The sequence below is a fragment of the Schistocerca cancellata genome, chromosome 1, assembly GCF_023864275.1.
Source record: "Schistocerca cancellata isolate TAMUIC-IGC-003103 chromosome 1, iqSchCanc2.1, whole genome shotgun sequence".
Taxonomy (NCBI): Eukaryota; Metazoa; Arthropoda; class Insecta; order Orthoptera; family Acrididae; genus Schistocerca; species Schistocerca cancellata.
This window is the reverse complement of record NC_064626.1, coordinates 631210300-631234046: the sequence shown is the minus strand read 5'-3', so window position 1 is coordinate 631234046 and position 23747 is coordinate 631210300. Positions and strand designations below refer to the sequence as shown.

The 23747-nt window shown below is 44.0% G+C and overlaps 1 protein-coding gene across 2 annotated transcripts in view; it reads right to left on the bottom strand.

Moving 5' to 3' along the window:
• The window catches only part of LOC126162012 (GTP-binding protein Rhes-like), a 469298-nt gene that overhangs the window by 34648 nt on the left and 410903 nt on the right, over positions 1–23747 (bottom strand). For both annotated transcript variants that reach the window (XM_049918238.1, XM_049918246.1), the window contains one exon: positions 19231–19366. In XM_049918238.1, the coding sequence (XP_049774195.1) occupies positions 19231–19366 (136 nt within the window). The remainder of the gene's footprint in view (positions 1–19230; positions 19367–23747) is intronic.

Below are 23747 nucleotides of genomic sequence, written 5' to 3'. Positions count from 1 at the left end.
GTTGGTGGGTCACGTCGTCCATAAACAGCGCTTTTCAATCCATCCCAGGCATATTTGATAGGGTTCATGTCTGGAGAACATGCTGGCCACTCTATTCGAGTGGTGTCATTATCCTGAAGGACGTCATATACAAGATGTGCACGATGGGGATGCGAATTGTCGTCCATGAAGACGAATGCCTCGCCAATATGCTGCCGATATGGTTGCGCTATCGGTCGGAGGATGACATTCACGTATCGTACAGCTATTACGGCGCCTTCCATGACCAGCAGTGGCGTACGTCGGCCCCACATGATGCCTCCTCAAAACAGCAGGGAACCTCCACCTTGCTGGTCTTGCTGGACAATGTGTTTAAGGCCTTCAGCCTGACCAGATTGCCTCCAAACATGTCTCCGACGATTGTTTGGTTGAAGGTATATGCGACACTCATCGGTGAAGAGAACGTGATGCCAATCCTGAGCGGTCCATTTAGCATGTTGCTGGGCCCATCTTTACCGCACTGCAAGTCGTCGTGGTTGCAAAGATGGACCTCCATGGACGTCGGGAGTGCAGATGAGCATCATATAGCCTACTGCGTGCAGTTTGAGTCGCAACAGACGTCCTGTGGTTGCACGAAAAGCATTATTCAACATGGTGGCGTTGCTGTCAGGATTCCTCTGAGCCATAATCCGTAGGTAGCGGTCATCCACTGCAGTAGTAACCTTAGCGAGGCATGTCATCGACAGTTGTTGTCTCTCTGTATCTCCTGCATGTCCGAACAACATCGCTTTGGTTCACTTCAAGGCGCATGGACACTTACCTTGTTGAGAGCCCTTCCTGGCGCAAAGTAACGATGTGGTCGCTATCGAACTTCGGTATTTACCGTCTAGGCATGGTTGAACTACAGACAACACGAGCCGTGTACCTCCTTCCTGGTGGAACGATTGGAACTCATCGGCTGTCGGACCCCTCTGTCTAATAGGCGCTGCTCATGCATGGTTGTTTACATCTTTGGGTGGAATTAGTGATGTCTCTGAACGGTCAAAGGGACTGTGTCTGTGATACAATATCCACGGTCAGCGTGCCGGCCGCGGTGGCCGTGCGGTTCTAGGCGCTCCAGTCCGGAGCCGCGCTGCTGCTACGGTCGCAGGTTCAAATCCTGCCTCGGGCATGGGTGTGTGTGATGTCCTTAGGTTAGTTAGGTTTAAGTAGTTCTAAGTTCTAGGGGACTGATAACCACAGCAGTTGAGTCCCATAGTGCTCAGAGCCCTTTGAACCATTTGAACCACCGTCAGCGTCTATCTTCAGGAGTTCTTGGAACTGGGGTGATGCAAAACGTTTTCTGATGCGTGTATTTTAAACCCAAATATCAACCGGTTTCAGTCAATGACCATATTTACAGATAAGGGTTAGAATGATTTAGGGCACCACATACATTTCTCGTTCCTTAAATAATGTGTAGAGCATGTCATGAATAGCAGTATACGACAGAGGTCTTTTAGAAGGAACTGTACTAGTACTAAGTCCACACAGAGCAGTATTGAAGAGAAGGTCAGGACTATTATTTAAGTAATGACAAATGTAATGAGTTGGCCTAAACCATTTTAACCCTTATCCGTTAAGATGGTCCATGATTGAAACCAGTTGATATTTGGGCTTAAAATGAAAGCAGCTAATGGTCAAACATGCATTTTATACAGAAAAATATTGTAAACACTGAAAATACCATACACACATATATTATATAATAAATATGTGACAGTTATTGTGAAACTCACTTGTCATTTTACATTTAACATACCGCCCTGGTATCCCCTAACTGCATAAGAAACATTCCTTCTACGGAGATGGGAAGATAAATGAAAAAATAAAATTAAATAAATAGAAATAAAAGTCGGGTTTCGAACACGTGTCGCAGAAGTGAAAGGCCAACCACCAGTTGGGTTGAACTGATTGCGTGCTAAAAGGCATCTAAATTACGTCAACAACTTTGACGATCGTTTTCTCAGAAACTGTGGAGTATCTAAGGATGGGCTGAGACACATGTTCGCATATTTTGGTTCCTCTTCTACTGACGACAGTTTCTGAGAAGTCGGCCTAAAGCACTTGCCATCCTCTCCTCGTTAGCACTGTCTACAGAAATGTGTGACTTACGAGGAACTGTTCGAATACTGTACCCTGTAACTCACAACGGACAGTCACTGTATTATCTGGACTGCTGTTAGCACTTTGGAACTCATGAGTGATTCCTTCACCTGATATCATGCGATGTTTTAAAACGACCCTCCACAATGCCTGACGATCAGTATATGAGGTCTGCTTGGTATTTTTCTAGCTGTGGCTGTTCCCTCACGCTTCCACTTCACAGTCACATTACCAACAGCCGACTAGGGTAGTTTTAGAAGCGTTGAATTGTCCGTAATGGATTGATTTGTGACATTTAAAGACTAGACCATGTCGAACGTCAGTGTCCTGTCCTGCCTGCCGTTACTACTTGTCTAGTAACAACACAATATCTGCACCCTTAATTTATCAGGTGTAAAAGTATGAAACCCTACAGAGGGTGCTAGCCGTCTGTGTCGGGCCCGTGAGATCGTGTCTGCAACGCCATCTGCTTCCTGTAACGGCTGACAACAGATGTCAACACACAGTAACCCAAGTTCTATACACCGGTTTCATACTTCTACACATGTTATACTGGCTTGTCCGCCTCTCGTGACGTGTAGTGGTCACTTCCGATTACATCAGAGTGTCAGGGTACGTTTCATCTGATGTGGCGGGGGGTACTTCTGTTACCAAAATCTCCTCCCCGTGCCCCTTCCCCTCGCCCGCCCTTGCCACCTTTTCTCTTTTCCATCCTGAAACCAGTGAGTTAAGAATGGTTGCCGGTAAACTTCCGTGTTAGCTCTAATTTCTCTAGCTTTATCTTACGGTCATGTAGCGAGATGTATTCGTGTGGAGGTGTTCGACTGTGCATCTTCCTCGATTCTATTTATCGAAGTTGGAAAATACACACAGATGAGAAATTCTCAAGAATCATTCCTACAGTTTTTTGTAAGCCATTTCATTAGGGGACAGATTATATTTTCTCAAGATTCTCTCAATCAGTTTCCGTCTCGCATCTGTTTTTTTATCTTATGTAATCATTCCACTGCAGTTCACTTCCTAAAGTTAATTCAAGGTATTTTATGATAGCTAGTGTTTCCATCAGATTTTACTATTAGGGTAACCGCACAATAATGGATTTCTTAACATATTTAGTCACAGTTCGTTACATTTCAATACATTCCTGGTCAACCACCAGACCGTGCAACAGTCATTGATCCTCTGCAGGAGTTCCTGAAATTCAATAGCCTTCCAGCGTTGCTGTCTTCTTACAAACAACTGCAACATCTGCGAACAGCTCAAGTTGCTTCCGACGTTATCCATTCGATCATTTACGTGTGTTGGAGCTCGTAACGGTGCGATCACACTTACTTCGAGTACTCTTGAAATTACCTTTACATTTGTCGATTTCGCTTCGTTAAGAGGGATGTGTCGAACTCTGACGGTAAGGAAGTCCTGATTCCACTCGCAAATTTGATTTTCATGATGTAAAGAGACAGGCTCGTCCAATGGCGGAATAACTATGATTTACTGTCTGCTTGGTTTCACCGCATGGTCTAATTGTTTAGGATGAATCGCAGTGCTGGCCATCCGGTTTACAAAAATTTCAAAGAGTTTTACTTGCGATTCCATTTTCCTAAATGGTTTCCAGTGGGTGCTTTAGTTACTACACTCGTCTGATTTTGCCGCATTTTGTGTCACGTTCTAATGCTTTCTTTTGTTATACATAGTACAGTCTGTCTTCCCAAATGAAATCTTTAGGCCATTTTAGCTTCACTTTCTTTTAAGAGATTAATTTTGCACCGTCACGTTTAAATAATACTCACATACCGCATTAAAACGTAAATTAAGAGAGAGAAAAATTTTGTTTTTGGGATTTTTTCCCCTTGTGGTTATTGCTTTCGGATACTGCCTAGGATGTGGCAACCACAGACAGGAGAGACAGCAAAGATATCTCTCAAGAATTTCATTCAGTGACAAGCAAATTACCTGATGCAGATATCGCTACAAACTCAATTAATTGGAAAAATCTTCAATGAACCACATTTGATTGCACAGATTACTATTAAACACGTTTAGACGTGTAACAGTGTGTGATATGTGACAGAAACGACAGTTATGCGCATGGAAGACCTTCGTTACACTCAGAACGCTAAAGTTCACTTACATGACGGTGCTATAAATGGGTTATATCAAAAATTTTGTTGTCTGCCATGTCGGAATTTACTCCCGAAGATTAGTAATGTCAGCTGTACATTGAGATCTAAGGTGCACAATCAGGCTGAAATCCTGTTTTCGATTTCCTTAATTGTGGTTATAGCATTCGCGTAGCAACTTCGGTCATGTGCAACGAAATTGGTACCGTGTTAGATCCCATGCAACCACACCGGAAAGAAAACTAGCATCCCAGCCGGTCCCAAGCACAGATGAAGTGGGAGGGTTAATCGTTGGGATAACCATCCAACATTGTAAAAAAACTGATGGGTTCCTATACACTCACACCTAGCCTCGGATTGAAATGGATCTAACGGAAAACGACCCAAGCTTGACAGAACATTTCCATTTGAGGGTTGAATAACACTCAGGCGGTTTTTTGTTCTACTGATTTTTATTTGTATGAACTAGTTTTCGGCTTATTAGGTAGTTATCTGAAGATGGCCTAATAAGGCGAAAACTAGTCCATACAAATAAAAATCAGCAGAACAAAAAACCGCCTAAGTGTTATTCAACCCTCAATATGGAAATGTTCTATCAAGACGCGACGGAAGAATCCATAAATAAGACAGAAATATCTCATTAATGTGTCCATGCCTCAACTGAGGACAAGGAGGAAACATAAAAGACGAATTCTACGACATCTTAGACCACATGTACTCCATATTACCACAGTATGACATCAAAATTGTGCTGGGAGACTTAAATGCCAAAAGAGGACAAGAACAGCAATGGCAACAATACATAGGCATGTTCAGCCTTCACACTGAATCAAATGATAATGGCATAAAGCTTATCAACTTCGCCACAGCTAGAAACATGAAAATAGCAAGTACATATTTCCCCCATAAAGGCATACATAAAGCATCATGGACCTCACCGGATGGATTAACAAGGAATCAAATAGACCAAGTTTTGTTAGAGAAAAAACATAAAAAGGCAATAACAGATGTTAGGGCAATGAGAGCGGCTGACGTAGGATCAGACCATTCTCTTGTGCTAATAAAGATGAAACAATCATTATCAAAACCACCAAGTAAGAATGACAGTGGTAAAAGAACCCAAAGAGTAGATGGGAGTAGGCTAAAAGAGGAGGAAGTGAATAAACAGTTTAAGATTAAGCTTAAAAATAGATTCGCTGAATTAGAGAATGACAACAGTAGATAAGAGATGAAGATATCAACACAAAATGGAAGAAGATGACAACAGTTAATGGAGATAGCGCTTGAACTATTAGGAGATAGTAATAATAACAATAGAAATCGCAAATCATGGTTCAATGAAACATATAGAAAAGCAGTACAGGACAGGAAGACAGCCAGACAGGCAATGATGTACCATAACAACCATGAAAACCAAACAACCTATAGGAAAGACACGAGAGAAATGAAGAGTATAAGAAGGCGAGAGAAAAGAGCATTCATATATAAACATATAGAGAAGGCTGAGGAGGACTATAAACAGTACAATAGTAAACAGTTTTACAGGACAAAGAATAGCTATAGGAAAGAGTACAGAGCTGAGGCTGTGGTAATTAAGGAGAAGAATGGAAAACTGATCACTACGAATGAAGGAAATTTAGAGAACTGGAGGAAATACTTCAAAGAACTGCTGAACATCCCGGTAGATACCATAACAACGAAGACAAGGCAGAAAACAATGATGACATACAACCATTAGTCGAAGAACCAACTCTGATGGAGGTGAAGGAGGCAATAAAACCACTAAAAAATGGGAAGGCCCCTGGCATAGATATGATATCAGCAGAGCTCATCAGAAAGAGGGGAGAGAAGATACACGAATGGTTAGCCGAAATTATGAAAGAGGTATGCAGAAAAAAAAGTAATGCCTGAGGAATGGAAAACTGCTGCTGTATGTCCCATATACAAGATAGGAGACAAAATGCTGACACAGAACTTCAGAGGGATATCTCTCCTATGCACATGCTATAAAGTAATATCAAGAATTATACTGAACGGGCTCAAACCATACATTGTGGAAATATTAGACACAGCACAAGCAGGGTTCAGAAAAAGTAAATCAACAATCGAACAAATATTCACACTAAGTCAAATATTGGATAAGAACTGGAACACAATCATGATAACTTTTACGTGTTTATAGATTTCAACAAGGCATATGACAACATAGTAAGACAGGAAATGTGGAGCATAATGGCAGAGTATGGGATACCTGAAAAGCTGATAAAGCTAACTAAAACGTGTGTGATGGGATCAAAGTGTAGAGTGGAAGTACAGGGGGATTCTCAGAAGCATTTGAAGTAAGAACAGGAGTGAGACAGGGAGATATTATATCACCAACCCTGTTCAATTTGACTCTCAACAACACCCTGAGGAGAGTAAAATGTGAAAGTGCAGGAGTCACCATAGGAAAAAAGATAAATTTCCTGGCTTTTGCGGATGATACTGTGTTGATAGGAAAGAACATGGAAGACCTGGAGAAAATAGGGGCTGTGCTAATGGAAGAAGCTCAGAAAGTAGGTCTAAGTATAGATGAAAATAAAACAAAGTTCATGGTATTATGAAGAAGGGCTCATTTAGGACCAAACCATCTAAAAATCGGAAATCTAACAATACAGAAGGCAGAAACATTCACGTACCTCGGTGTCAACATCAACCAACAAAACCTTATACAGCAAAAGATAGTAACAAGAATTTCAAGCTGGGGGAAGATGTCTAGGAGCTATGCACAACATCATAAGAACAAAGTTACTATCTAGGCGGGCAAAAATAAGAATATATCACACCATAATCAAACTAATAGTGTGCTATACAAGTGAGAAATGGGCCCTGACAAAGAAAACCGATAAAAAACTCATCACTTTGAAACTAAGTACTGAGAAAAATATGGACCAGTGAAAGAAAATGAACAGTGGAGAGAAAGGAAAAACAGAGAACTCTACAATTATACACACTGCCTGACGTCGTAGCGAGTGTGAAAATTAAGAGACTAAGATGGTACAGACATGTGAGGAGGAGCGGGGAGAACACGGTAATAAAGGCTGTAATGGATGGAGAAGCTGAAGGAAAGAGACCACTGGGATGGCCGAGAACGAAATGGAAGGATAATACCATGGGAGACATGCAGATACTGGGTCTGGGAGATGAAGATGAGATGACAGGAAAGTGTGGAAAGCTGGACTGAGTGAGGTCAAGGACCGGCTGCAGTTTGTGTGGCCAGTATAAAAAGAAGAAGAAGAAGTTAGATTCCATGCAGTGTGTGCCTGAAAATGGAAGTGGTTTTGAATTGTTTCTCTCCACTGTCACATTGCTTAGTGACTTATTTTGAAATCTGGAAGTGATGTTCTATTAGCACTAGGTTAGAGTTCGTTTCTTGCGGCAGGCACAGACTAACTGTTGTAGCATGAGTTTATAGTGATTTTGCTTGGCGTATGTGTTCCTGGTGTATCGTGTATCACGTGTTTGGGAAGCGGTGAGACCTGCAGTGTGAGAGGTTCCGCTATGACGTGTGATCGGTGTGTCGCGTGTGTTTTGGTAGCCAAGCTACATGAAAGATAGTGGCTTATATTCTGTCCGTCTGGTGTCTTGTATTAATTGTTGTTTTGTGATACTGTGGCACCTGTTTGAAATTTGACTCCGTACACCAGTGGTAAGATACGAGTAGCCACTTTATCTACGAGGAAATAAGTTTTGCTTGTCACTTGAGGGGAACGACTAAAATGTCCCTTGTTTTGTGTCGAACCTTGAGCCACTAAATTAAGACTGGAGGCAATACTGTACGTTAGATGATCGCTCTGTGGTGATTTTTAGAGGTCATAATCTTGTCGTTGACTGTAGAAATTATTTATTTCTCATTACACTTTCGGCATGGGCCATTTTCAAGTGGTACCACAAAAGGTGAAAGAATACAAAAATGAAGCTCAGAGTGCACATTCAGAACTACACAAACATGTCATGTAGACAGCAATATACTACAAAATGTGAAAATACACCACGACTTTACATATTGATTCAGTACATATCAGACTTCAAAATCCTCTGGAATGTATACATTTACATCTACATCATATTCCGGAAGCCACCTAATGGCATGTGGCTGTGGCTACTTTTTGTACCACTCACTGAGCCCTCCAACCCCGTTCCACTCGCGAATAGCGCATGCGAAGAATGACTGCCGGTAAGCCCCAGTACACTCTCGCGCCGACTAAACGATCCCGTGACGAAATGGACCGCTCTTCGTTCGATCTTCTTTCTCTCTCTTATATCGATCCTACCTGGTATGAATCCCAGATACCACTCCCACCGGAGGGTCGAGTCCTCACTCGGGCATGAATGTGTGTGTTGTTCTTAGCATAAGTTAGTTTAAGTAGAGTGTAAATCTAGGAACCGATGACGTCAGCAGTTTGGTCCTTTAGGAATTCACACACATTTGATCCTCCCCCGATAGCTGAGTGGTCAGCTTGACAGAATGTCAATCCTAAGGGCCCGTGTTTGATTCACGGCTGAGTCGGAGATTTTCTCCGGTCAGGGACTGGGTGTTGTGTTGCCCTAATCATCATCATTTCATCCCCATCGACGCGCAAGTAGCCGAACTGGCGTCAACTCGAAAGACCTGCACCCGGCGAACGGTCTGCCCGACGTGAAGCCCTAGTCACACGACATTTATTTTTACATACATTTGAAAATTTGAATCCCATATAGATGAACAATACTCAAGAATGGCTCTAACAAGCGCCTTGTAAACCATTTTCTTCTTGTATGAGTTACATTTCCTTAAGATTCTTCCTACGAATCCGTGTCTGGCATCTTCTTTTCCCACTATTTGTTTTATATGGCCATTCCACTTAAGGTCCCTCTGGATAGATACTCCTAGACATTTTACGGCAGATACTGTTTCCAGCGGTTTGTCATCAGTAGCGTTGTTACACGGTAGTGCATTTCTTTTCCTATGTATGCGCAGCATGCGATATTTATTCAAGTTCAGGGTCAACTGCCAGAGCCTGCACCATTCATCGATTCTGTGGAGGTCATTCTGCAAATCGTTTCTATCTTCTAGCGTTGCTACTTTGTTATAGACAACCGCATCATCTTTGAACAGCCTTAGAGAGCATCCGATACTTTCTACTAGATCATTTATATATATTGTAAACAGTAACGCTCCTATCACACTTCCTTGTGGTACACCGGAAATTACCTTCACATTGTCGGTTTTTTCCCTTTAAGAACGACCTGTTGAGTTCTGTCTGCAGATCTGCTCCGATACTGTATAAGCTCGTATTTTTTCATTAAACGGCAGTGCGGAAAGGTATCAAATGCTCTCCTGAAGTCAAGGAACATCACATCAATCTGACCGCCATTGTCTACGGCACTGTGGATCTCAAGGACGGAACAGAGCGAGCTGAGTTTCGCAGGATCTCTGTTTGCGGCATCCATGTTGATTTCTGTAGAGGAGATTTTTCTTCTCCAAGAACGTCATAATTATTTAGCATAAATCATGTTCCATAATTGTATAACAGAGTGACATCAACGACATAGGCCTATAATTATATGCATCTGTCCTGTGGCCTTTCTGAAAAACGGAATGACCTGCGCTTTCTTCCAGACGTTAGGTATCCTTCGTTGCTGAAACTATCTACGATAAATTGCTCCTAGAAAAGGAACAAATTCTTTCACATAATTTTTGCAGAAGCTTATAGCTACCTTATTTGGTCCTGACACCTTTCTACTGCTAAGGCATTGTAGCTGTTTTTCTATTCCGTCATCGGTTATCTCAATGTCCGCCAGTTTGAGGTTCGGACGACGATTTAAAGGAGATCATGTAACGATCTTCTACGGTGAAACAATTTTGGAAGATCGAATTTAGTATTCCAGCCCTCTCTCTGTTATCTTCCGTTTCGGTACCAGTATGGTCACTGATTAAGTAAATAAATGATTCTGACCCATTTATTGATTTTACATGTGAGTAAAACCTCTTAGGGTTTTTACTCAGATCGGTTGACAAAGTTTTTTCAAAGTCATTGAACGCTTCTTTCATGGCTCTCCTTACGCTCAATTTCGCTTCGTTCAGTCTTTGATTGTCAACTACGATTTTATTTCTCTTGAATCCGAGGTGAAGTTCTCTTTGTTTACGTAGAAGGTTTCTAACACGGCTATTGTGTCATGGTGGGTCTTTTCCATCCCTTAAGACGTTACTCGGAACATATTCGTCTAGGGCATACTGGATGATTCCTACGTATTTTTTTAATTTGTTTTCCACAACTCCGTCCTCATCACCGAATATTTCACGCTGGCTGCTCCGGTTCTCTGAAATTTGTATCCTGTCAGTCTTGCTACGCAAAAATATATTCCTATCTTTCTTAACATTCTTTGTCAGACCCGTTTTCGTAGATGCCATCACAGCATTATGATCACTACGTTAACTGATTCGGTAAGTTTAGGTCCTTTTGTGTCCAGGACGTCTAAGACATTACCATTACGATTTGGTTCTCTAACTATCTGCTCAAAGTAATTTTCGGACGAGACATCGAGAACAGTGACACGCGAATCCCTGTCTGTGGCACCATGACACTCCCAATCTATACCTGGCAAGTTGCAGTCACCCCCTATTACACCGGCATGATCAGGAAAACTACTCTACGATATTCTTCAAGTTCGGTCTGAAGCGCTCTACCACTAGAGGTCCTGACCCAGGCGGTCTATAAAAGCAACATATCACCATTTCTGACCTATCTTTGATACTGAACTTCCCCCAGATTAATCACAGTCAGAATCCGTGACAACTTCGCTTGATTTTATTGAATTCATTACTGTAGTTAACAAGCCGCCACCATTGGCGACTAACCGATCCTTATGATAAATACTCGAAGCTGAACTTAGTTTATCGTTGTCATCAACGTCCGGTTTCATCCAAATTTCTGTTCCTGATATTGTCTGTGCATTATAACCTTCAGTTAGTAATACTGATTCTGGGTCCTTTCGTTGGATGCTCCTACAATTCATTAACATCAAATTAACCTTTTCTATCTCTATGAGGACATTGTTGCTAATTTATCTGGCAAATCGTCTTTGATTCCAAAAGAGGGTTTCTCTAACCTAAAAAAGCCCCATGCGCACGTAACACGTAGTCTGGTACCCTAGTAGCCGCTTCCTAGTGTAGTGCATGTCTGAGCTATTAAAGGGAACTCTGCAATTCTGTACGCGATAGTAGAAGTCGAGAAATTCGCATCCGATACCGTCGCAGAGTCGTCTGAGCCTCTGGTTTAGATCTTTCAATCTGGTCCAAACCAGAGAACCGCAATCAACCATGGGAACGATGCTACAAATAGACAGCTTAGCCTGCAACCCGCGTGCGACGCTAGTTGCCTTCACGAAATCAGCCATCCGCCGGAAGGAACTGAAGATGGCCTCAGAACCCAAGTATCAGGCGCTATTTGACAGACATGTGCCACTATTTGCTGCTGGTTGCATCTACATCTACATCTACATCCATACTCCGCAAGCCACCTGACGGTGTGTGGCGGAGGATACTTTGAGTACCTCTATCGGTTCTCCCTTCTATTCCAGTCTCGTTTTGTTCATGGAAAGAAAGATTCTCGGTATGCCTCTGTGTGGGCTCTAATCTCTCTGATTTTATCCTCATGGTCTCTTTGCGAGATGTACGTAGGAGAGAGAAATATACAGCTTGACTCCTCGGTGAAGGTATGTTCTCGAAACTTCAACAAAGCCCGTACCGAGCTACTGAGCGTCTATCCTGCAGAGTCTTCCACTGAAGTTTATCTATCATCTCCGTAACGCTTTCGCGATTACTAAATGATCCTGTAACGAAGCGCGCTGCTCTCCATTGGATCTTCTCTATATCTTCTATCAACCCTATCTGGCACGAATCCCACACTGGTGAGCAATATTCAAGCAGTGGGCGAACAATTGTACTGTAACCTACTTCCTTTGTTTTCGGACTGCATTTCCTTAGGATTCTTCCAATGAATCTCAGTCTGGCATCTGCTTTACCGACTATCAACATTATATGATCATTCCATTTTAAATCGCTCCTAATACCTATTCCCAGATAATTTATGGAATTAACTGCTTCCAGTTGCTGACCTGCTATAATGTAGCTAAATGATAAAAGATCTTTCTTTCTATGTATTCGCAGCACATTACACTTGTCTACATTGAGATTCAATTGCCATTCCCTGCACCATGCGTCAATTCGTTGCAGATCCTACTGCACTGCGTTCGATAGCTACCGGAGGGCCTCTTCCACATTAGGGGCGAGACCCACCGGCAAACATACCCAGTGCATGCTGGCATTCTTTCCCGCGTTGCCTGCTATTTGCCTGAGGGGCTCCATCACCAGCATAATATTGGAGCTCCCAATGTCAAGCATGACCACCATTGCACTTGTCCGGGCTGGGCAGGAAAAACGGCTGCCGGCTCAACAGGAGAGGCATCCCGTGCTGGCTCAGAGTTAGCATCAACAATGGGTAGCACCTCGTACCTGTTGCTAAGGCGCAGGAGCCAGCCGCGCGACCTGCTCCCTGTTTCGCCCTCCGTCTAGCGACACGCGTTCCCACCACTGTCTGCCACCTGCCCTCTAATGAGGACGGACATGTTGCGAATCAGAAGATGCAGCGCCAGGGGATTTCAAAGGCACCAAAGGTGCAAAGGTGCCGCAGGTCTCGTCCCAGCCCCCCCCCCCCCCTAATGCCGCCATAACTTTGAACATTAGCCAGTAGCTTGTCGACGGTAGACAAAGCTGCTTCCAGCTGTTTACGGACAGCAGCCAGTTCTCCTTGTGTCCGCCCACAACAAACAGAGTTCCTAGCCACATTGCAGTATACAAAAATAAATATAAGATCTCAAATGACGCTACTGAGGTGGAAAGTAAGAAAAATATAGCGAGGACAGTAAAGAAACACTAAAAACTTCTCTGCAGATTTCTCTCTACGCTCTGAGTCGGCACACTCTTAAACAGAGATAAATTTCTCTGCATTTCATCATTAAAGTAACTTCAAAAGAGTGCGAAGCTCTATACATCGTGAAACGATGTAAATTACGTGAACTGTTACCAATGTAAACAACCTTCACATAAATCGCTACAAATCAGTATTCGAACACAACTTCTGTGTTTTTTTATCAGTTGCAATATATATCTCAAATAACTAAGATTACTGTGGCCATGTTCTGTATGGGTACTCAAGACAGTGTGGTACCATTTGAACAGATAGCTTACGTATTTATACGCTACCCTGTTGTAAGGAAATTTTCCTATGCTGTGCGCTTGTATCTTACGATTATATCATCACATGGAAAGCTGTATGTTGTGAACATATGTGGAAATATGTTATGATACGGAGCTCATAAGTGTTATCGCGCAATGTGCTATCTCTGATAAGTGCAAAGACAGTCTGGAATGTGAATACATTTTCGTGCTAGCGGCCTTAGTTCACAAGTAAAAAGTGTGTTATTGAGTTGTAGCGATTTATGTCCGCCTCCGTAGCGTAGCGGTAGCGTTACCGCCTACCACGCAGGGGCTCGGGTTCGATTCCCGGCACGGGACTGGTTGTTGTGTGTCCTTAATCATCATTTTCATCATCATCATTGACTCGCATGTCGCCGAAGTGGCGTCAACTAAAAAGGACTTGCAATATGGTGGCCGAACTCCCCCGAATGGGGCCTCCCGGTCAACAATGCCATACGATCATTTCATTTCATGTGAAGGAACATTAATAATAGTTCACTTAATTTACATAGTTTCATGATGTACGGAGCTTCGCACTCGTTTGATGCCATTGTACTTCTACCGCGAAAAGCTGTGAAAAGTTTTGACGATGACATGTTAACATGCTGTGGGATTCCAATGTATGAGATGTGCTGAAGCACAATGTTAGCGGGGACTATTTTCTCTATTTTTGCAACTTCAGCATACACACTCTATTCTTTACTTCCATATTCTTTTAGCCCTGCAGTAGCACTTGAAAATGGCCCGAAGGTCGGAATTGTGAAATAATTTCCACACAAACGGCCAATATGACGTCCTTTAAAAAATTTTGTGTGACTGCGATCCCTGACCATGATAAGCTACTCTTGTGTTGTTCGATGACAAGTGGTTTGCTACTGCCCTCTTCAGCTGAGTATTTAATTTAACTGGCTGCGTTTTATCAATTTCTCATGATTTTTATTGATTGTTCGTTTGCTGGACGAACGTGGGTGTGCTTAGTTGCGTCGTCGACTTGTGTTGCTCTATTTTTGCGTTGCGTATTCTCATCGTGAATTTCGTATTACTTTTGCGTGGAGAACAGGTCCGCGCATTTATGTTAGGTAGACGACGTGTCCTGATCAGCGTGTGGCTTGAGGATTACCGTTGTGTGTTTTAGCTGGTTCTGAGGACCCAGGCCCTTGTTGGCTGTGTTATGTGAATCTTTGGTATAATTCTTCGTACTGATTATTTTGTGGACGTGTGCTTATTCATTAAGCTGTGCCCTTGTGTTGTTCAGGAACAACGGACATGTGTTCGTTGTCGTAGCCGTTCAGTTTTCTCATTTGTTACCTTGAGCTTTCATCTGCAAACTCCCATCAGCTGAGAGGTGCGCGTCGTCGTTGTTACCGGCAACGCGCTGGTCGAGATAAGCGGCTTCTCAAACTTGGCGCCCGCCTCATCTCGACATCGGGTGTTCCAAACTTAGCATCTGATCTGAAGATTTTGTTTCAATGAAATTTGAGTTTGTAAAATTAAATAAAGTATGAAGCAATAAATATTTCTCAGCCCAACCACCGTCAATCTCCGTAACTACATGCCGGGCAGTTTCGCTCCAGTTACTTGTATGCAGCTTGATTATCACCTCCCCCGAATCTAGTACGCAGCAGCCCTTCCTAGACGGCCTGCTTGTCGCTAAAGCATCCTACGGAGCAGCGCCTTGGTCGTCTTCTCGTAATGTTTTGATGGCGTCTTCTTTTTCTTTCTGGGCGCTGCGACAGTGTCTGCAGCCTTGTCCCCATGGTCGCCGCCTGTACCTCAGCCACAGCGTCTGAGTCAACAGATTCGACGTCGAGTTCGAGATGGCAGCAGTTTGACATATTGTCGTTAAGCTTGGTACTAGTAATGCCTCTGCACTAGATGCAGGGAAGAGGGACCGACATGCTGTCACCGTGATCTTTCTTGGAGTGATCAGCAAGTTCACTCAGCAACACTATTGATACCCTCTTCCTTGAGTCAGCTTTCCGTGTGGCTCGTCTACCTTCGCCCATGCTGCGACACGAAACAACGATACATTTTTCTCTCGTCGAAATAACGACGGAAACGACAAATGTACAGTTTCGCGATCGCCCTCAGCTTGAGCACGCGTTTACTGCTCTCCTTCAGTCTCGACAGCAGAAAGCGACACAGTAGCGATGTGTACGCTTCTTCTGCCCAGGCTGAACTATTCTAGTCGAGTGCAATGTGTCCAATATTTATAGTATTTCCTTGCCTCCATGGTCAGTTCCAGGCGCTCCGTTTGCGAGCTGTTCCCACTGGAATCCTCCTGAAACGTTCAGTGTTCGGTCTTGTGCTCCTTGTCGCGAGTTAGAGTTTCAACGGATGCGCCTCCTTGGTCGTTTCCAGGCGCTCCGTCTGCCGTCCGTTTCCACTGGAGTCGCCCTGAGACGTTCCGTCTTCGGTCGGCTGCGCCTGGCCGCGAGCTGTCGTTCCGTTTCCAGCCTAGTGCGCCTGACAGATCTGCTGCTCAGTTCTCGGCACGATGCGCCTCTTGCTCTGTCTGGGGTCTGTTCCCCACGTCCACATTCTGAGTCCTTATTTCTGCAGAGTTCTGCTCCTGAAACCGTTGCTTTGCGGCAACTCCAGTGCAGGATCCCAGGCTTTCCTGAGTCGGTACCGTGTTAGGACTCATGTTTTTCGCTACTTTTACATCTACTGACTCTCTCATAAAACTGTCCCAGTATCTAACGTTCTATTCCAGAAACCTCATGTTTTCATAGGTCATGGTATGATTAAATTCCGAATGCTATTGGACAATGTTTTGCCTTAGCTCGGTGTGCCCCTGATGTTCTTGGCACCTGATGTCTACAGTCGTAGTTGTTTGGCCAATGTACATCATGCCACATTATCAAAATATATTACAAAATCTCGATTTTCGTAAAACATCTTCATCTCTCACATTTCCCAGTAATCCTCCTATTCTGATACTTGGACAGAACACACATTTGATGTCATACTTCTTGAGAATCCTGTTGAGAGTGGTAGAAATAGATCCCGCATAGGGCAGGTAATCCATAGCATTTGATTCATCTTGCTCTTCTTCTCTGTCGTGAGGCAGAGTGGTTAGTTAACAGGCCTTGTGAATCTGTTTGCCCGTGTATCCATTTTTACAGAAGACTAGGCGTAGATAACCTACTTCTGATGTCAAACTACCTCGGATTACAAGGTAAGTGCCTTGTGGATCAGTGTCTTTCAGAATTCTGTTCTTCTGTGCTGGGTGATGACAGCTGGTAGCTTGCAAACATAAATCAGTGTGTGATGGTTTTCGATACACACTGTGGCCGAATGACTTATCTACTCTCTTTTGACAATAAAATCCAGAAACAACAGCTGACGATCATTTTCCACTTCCATGGTGAGCTTTATAACTGACTGGCGTGAATTAAGATGTTCCAACAACTCAGCGAGCCTCTGCCTGCCATGGGGCCAGATCACGAAGGTATTATCCTCATACCAGAAGAAGCATGTGGGTTTGTATCTGCTTTCTTCTCTTATTTTTTCGTGAACAGATAGGCAACCATTGGTGACAGAGTGAAGCCCCTCACACAGACAATATGCTGAAGTCGTTATATGCGTGACAGATTCATCAGAGCATCGTCCAATTTATCTTCAATCAGTTCATTGAGTCTTTCTGTGGTATCTTGTTGGCAGCACAGTTTATTCAAATATTTGGCTGCTGGGTACGTCCCCTAGAACTTAGAACTACTTAAACCTAACTAACCTAAGGACAACACACACATCCATGCCCGAGGCAGGATTCGAACCTGCGACCGTAGCGGTCGCGTGGTTCCAGACCGAAGCGCCTAGAACCGCTTGGCCACCACGGCCGACTACAGTCTAGATGGCACGGGTGCTGTAGACTATACTTGTTTGATGACCTTGTCATGCATGCCTGTTGCCTTCAAGAGAGCCCTGGTCTTCTTGTCCACTTTGCCCGTAAGGTCACATTCCCAAAATCTCTATGCTGAGTCGTCCAGAAGTTGGCGAACTTTCTCATCATAATCATTTTGCTGCATAATAACTGTGGAATTCCCTTGGTCTGCAAGCAGAACCACGATTCTGCTGTCTTCCTAGAACTTCTTGAATACCAGCATCTCGTCACTGGAAATGATCGATTTTGGAGGTTTCGTCTTGGTGATCATCCTACCGGTCTCCCAGCGGATTTGTACTGCCACATTTGTTCGAAGTCTGTCGGATACTTGCTCCACTGCTCTGATTAAACTTGAAATAGGCACATTTCTAGAGGAAGCTGCGAAGTTGAGGCTCCTTATGAGTATCTTCACGGTGATGTTAGCAAACTACTTGCCACTTAGGTTAATCGCAGTGAGAGTATTCTCCACGTGCTGTGCTTCCTTACAAATATGGTCAAACTTCGCTGACTGGTACGCTGCGACATTCTTCCTGGCGCACTCTGTTTGGGACCAACATGCACTTCTACTTGGTCCCAACCTTGACCTGCTATGGAGGCCACTATGAGCTGTTGAAGGTGTGAAAGCCTCCTGGCCACTACATATGCCAGGATACAAAGGGTTCTCAAGAAGAGTAACATAACCTGCTAAAATAAGAGGAGTACTGGGAAATGTAAAACATGACAAAGCCTTAGGAAAACCAGAAGGTTTACAATAAATCTTGTCAATGTGGCTTGTCATACATTGGCCAAAAATCTAGACTGTGAACCTCAGATGCCAAGAACACCACTGGTACATCCAGCTAAGAAGAGAAATTAAATCAGCGATTGCCGAGCACATTCTGAAACTTGATCATACCACGATACATGAAAAAATGAGGGTCGTTGCATAAACCCCAGATATTAGGAAAGTTGTAAGAGAGGCAATAGAGATACAGGTAGAAAAAAAAAGGTCATGAATCGCGACTGTCAATAAAGCCTGACATCAGGCGCTGGAGTTGCTACAAACGCAATGGTTACAGCAGCAGAACTGTGCAAAAAGAGGAACAGAGATTGTGTTACATGACGCACGAATCCCAGAAACAGCACAAGGTGCACCATAATGAGAACGGAACACCAGATCACTGTCAGGCCCAGTGGACGAAAACCGTCAGCTCGCGGAAAGCTGCACCCGACCGAAGACGGAACGTGTCAGGACGTTCTTCTGGGAACGGCGCGCTTAGAAACGACCATGGAGGAAGAAGCCAGTGGGTGTAAATATTGGAGCCGTTCCGGTAGACTAGCAGTCTCAGGTAGCACCTTACGAAGAGAATGAGTAACGTTGTCTAAATACTGTACACGGGCTACAGCGATATCCGCCAGTGCGGCAAACACCTCAAGTTGTCTACAAATCGCCACGAGAGCCTGAAAAATTACGGCGTTTCAAGTCAATTGTTTGTGCAGTTGAGTATCAATGAAGATCATAGATCGACAAGTGGTATATTCAGTGCGGGAGAGTTAATGTTGTGTTATATGAATAGTATTTCACGTCATGTCACCAGACTCCATTGCAACTTCGGCGTTCTAGACATTACTCGCTGTTGGGAGGACGATAGCTTCGAGAACACGATTATAATGCACTCGGGGAAAAAAGAGACCGCATGAAGCCAGTATTTGGTTAAATACGTGTTGTGATAAGCAGTTAGCACAGAAAGTGCCTAACTAATCGGTATCACAGAAAACATCGAAAAAGAAATATGAGACTACACTGCAATACACCGAGCTACAGACTAACGCAAAAGCCTTACCTGTGACTAGTGGGCTCATCCTCCTCGACGTCCTCCTTGAAGAAGGATGGCTGCAGGCTGAAGCGGCGCCGGAAGTTGTGTCGCGCCTTCATTGCTCTGTTGGGCGACATCAGGGGCGCTCGCCCATGCGGGCCGCCTGCGGGAAACAAAAGCAGAGCGAGTCGTTACTGGCAGTCGGCTGGCAGCTAGTCATTAGCTCAAGTAACCGCTGTTGCCTCGTTAACGCCTTTCTGGAATCTGAGTGAAATGCCTTTGTCTATTGTGTACAGTGTGATGCCAGTTACCTGTTCGTCCTCTTATGATACGGACTATCATGATGCACATAGCTAATCACGAGAAAGAAACGGTGATTTATTTTCAAGTAGCGAAAATAGCTGAAATTACAGATAGTTAATCAACTTAACAACGAAATCTTACATCGATATTCAGTTTAATCACACGATGTAGGCTTTCACGACCGGTATTGCCTTCACTTAAAACTTCCGGGCTGTTAGGTCGTGGTCGATCTGACGTTTCTTCTTCCGCAGTCGGAGAAGAAATGCCAGGGGAGAGTTTTATACATCGACCACGGCCCATCAGCCCCGAACTTTTAAGTGAAGGATATTCAGTTTAGTACTATACTGGACATCTTGTGTTTAATTTCTAAAATACACTGACAAAAAAAAAAAATCGCAGCACCAAGAAATAAGAGTAATGAAATTTCGAGAATACATTTGTTTAGGTAACATATTTATGTGATTAACACTGCAATATAACAGGTTAATGTTGTTGCTGTTGTGGTCTTCAGTCCAGAGACTGGTTTGATGCAGCTCTCCATGCTACTGTATCCTGTGTAAGCTTCTTCATCTTCCAGTACCTACTGCAACCTACATCCTTCTGTATCTGTTTAGTGTATTCATCTCTTGGTCTCCCTCTACGGTTTTTACCATCCACGCTGCCCTCCAGTGCTAAATTTGTGATCCCTTGATGCCTCAGAACATGTTCTACCAACCGCTCCCTTCTTATTGTCAAGTTGTGCCACAAACTCCTCTTCTCCCCAATTCTATTCAATCCCTCCTCATTAGTTATGTGATCTACCCATCTAATCTTCAGCATTCTTCTGTAGCACCACATTTCAAAAGCTTCTATTCTCTTCTTGTCCAAACAAACAGGTTAATGTAAGCGCGAAATAAGGCATTGCAAATGTGAAATGCTGGTACATTAATAACTGGCGTAACCGCCACAATGTTGAATGCAAGCATACATATTTGCATTCATTGTGTTGTACAGTCACCGGATGACAGTTTGTGGGATTGAGTTCCATACTTGCTTCACTTAGTTGGTCAATACAGGGACGGTTAATGCTGCTTGTGGATGACGCTGGCATTTTCGTCCTATGATATACCATATGTGCTCTACTGGCCACAGATTTGGTGACCGAGCAGGCCAAGGCAACATGTCGACACTCTGTAGAGCGTGTTGGGTTACAACAGCGGTGTGTGAGGAATTGTTCTACTGTTGGAAAACACCTCCAGGAAATCTGTCCATGAATGGCAGCATACAGATAGAATCACGAGAGTGACGTACACTTTTGCACCCAGAGTGCTGTCACACGAAATCCCACCTCACATGATAAGTCCAGCTGTTGGTCCAGTGTGTTTAGCTCTCAGGCAGGTTCATTGCAGGCCCTCAGCTGGCCTCCTTCTAACCAACACATGGCCATCACTAGAGCAGAGGCAGGACCAGCTTTTATCAGAAAAAACAACAGACCTCCACCCTGATCTCAAATGAGCTCCCGCTTGGCACCACTGAAATCGCAGATGGTAGTGGTTCGGGGTCAGTAAAATGAACGCTACAGGGAATCTGCCTCGGAGCTGTTCTTGAAATAACCGATTTGTAGCAGTTCGTTGTGTCACTGTGGTATCAAGCACTGCTCAGTTGCTGCTGCAGATGCAGTACGATGTGCCAGAGCCATACACTGAACACGATGGGCTTCCCTCTCGGTAGTGCCACGTGGTCGTCCGGAACCCGATCTTCTTGCGGCCGTACATTCTCATGACCACCGTTGTCAGCAGTCATGAACAGTGGCTATATTCCTGCAAAGTCTTGCTGCAGTATCGTGAAAGCAACATCCAGCTCCTCGTAGCCCTATTACACGACCTCGTTAAAACTCGGTAAGGTGCCTTTGACAAATGTCAACTCACCACGTACATTCTCAAAGGTAAGTATGGCTTGTGACCGTTGCAGCGTGTATTTAAAGCTAATCTGATTTGCACCCTCATAATGGTGTTACTAGCGTCACTCTTATCCGACTGGAGCTAAATTTGAATAGACATCGTCTTTCAGATGTAGAAAAGTGCCTACCAACATTCTTTTGTGTTGCACAACTCTTTCTGGTGTTGCGATTTTGAAAACTGAAATAGTCCTCATTTATTCCAACATTAGATAAAAAAACTGTCATATAATATGAAATTATGAGCACTACGTGTGATTAACTGGGCTCGACTGGACGCCGCATCTGAGCATGGACGTGCACAGAAAGTTATCCAGGAAGCGATAAGATTTGGAAACAGCCATTCTTATAGGATCCATTCGGTGAGTCCGTGGACGTGGTATCCTCTAAATGTAAAATTTGACAGGGTATGGAATAATTTTATTGTACCTCAAAGGATAGATAGTTAACCACTCAATATAAATTTGAAAGGTGCATTATATTGTATTGTATTGTATTATATACAGCCAAACGACGACTACCGCAGTCCACTTCACCCCTCCGCCGCCCCGCACCGAACCACTCTTTAAGGGTTATTGTGCGGTTCGACCCCAGGTGGACCGCCCTCAGAGAACGCCTCACACCAGACGAGTGTAACCTCTATGTTTGCGTGGTAGAGTAACGGTGGTGTACGCTTATGTGGGGAACTTGTTTGGGCAGCAATCGCCGACGTAGTGTAGCCTTAGGCGGAATAAGGGGAGCCTACATTCGACGAGGCAGATGGAAACATCCACAAAATGGCCTACTCACCGGACCTCGACACAAGTCCGCTGGGCGGATTCATGCTGGGGACCAGGTGCTCCTTTCCAGTCTGGAAAGCCGTGCGTTTGACCGCACGCTACCCATGTGGGCTAAAGGTGCATTAGTCAGTCATAATATTTAATTAGCAAAAAGAAAGTGAACCGTGCTGCGGCTCGCGTTGGGGCCGCTGCTACTTTGGCATCGTTTAGTTGGTATAGTTACAGTTATCTTCTTCTTGTGTTCATTGGCGCCAGTCCCTCTTCAAGCGTTGTCTGACCACTAGAAGCAGCAGTGGCGGTTATCGACATCTAGTAATGGTAGTACTATCTTTGGGGCGACGTTGTGGTGTTTCCGTGTCGTGTGAGTTGCCAGTTCGGTTGGGGATGGACGAGCAGCCAGGTTCGCGCAGTGCGAGAACATGCCGGTACCGCTGGCAGCAGGCATGCACTGCCGGATGGAAGGCCTGTAGCCATGAGGGGTACAACCTCGTTGTCAACTGGACCCAGGAAGTTAGGGTTGAGTGGACCTTAATTTAAGTAGTGAAACCTCCACCATTGTGAGATTTCTCCATTTGTTTGCATGTTGCTGCTCGCAGTATCGCGAGAAGGTGAATATAATTAGCCTTCCTCCAGTTCATATTACTAATTGTTGCATTCCATGTGTTACTATTTTTGAAGTTCAACCAGTGGTATTTTTCCTGCCAAGTGTCCCCTAACGCCCCAGTTACCTGCCCTGGAGCTTAGTGTATGTTACAGCAGTGTACTTTTCCTCGCCTTGCTGCTGCTGTTCGGTAAGGCGTGTAGTTCGACAGCTTCCTTGATTTGTGGGCCGGGTGGTGTTTTTTTCCTACTGTGGTGCCAGTGGTTCCTTTCTGCATCCGGATGCTCTAAACACCGGTGTCTGAAGATGTAGTGCTGACCGCCGGTTACGGCTTGGGTGTGTTATTCCATCATTGCATTCGTCATCAGACGTTAGGAAGATTCGGCAAATGATTATTGGTCATGCGTTTAAACTGCCACCTGCCACTAGTCTGCGTTACCATCTCGTTAAGTGAATGCAACTCTGGGCTGCCTGCCTCCTCGCTCGCGAAGTTTTGATGGACATTCCCAGGTCGATCCTTGGAGCAATGTCTGTCCCCCCCCATCCCCCTCCCCCTTGGTTTGGTCAGATTTGATGATTTTTTTAAAGAAAAACATATTTTAATAAGTGTAATTTCAAGTTTGACGATGTTTAACTGGTTCTTAAAAGATAGCTATTCAGGCCTTCAGCCGAGAAACAGTTATTAAATTATTACTATTGGGGCCTTCAGCGAGAAATAGTTTGAATTTCTTGTCATTAAGGCCTTCAGCCGTGGGTGTTACTTGTCTTAAAATTTTAATTAGACAATTGTATTCTAGCAGTGAGATTTTGATGATTGTTCTTCTAAAAATATTTTAATAACTCTAATTGCAGGTTGAAGTAGTGTAATGGTTCTTAAGATTGTTATTCAGGCCTTCAGCAGTGAGACAGTTTTAAATTATCACTA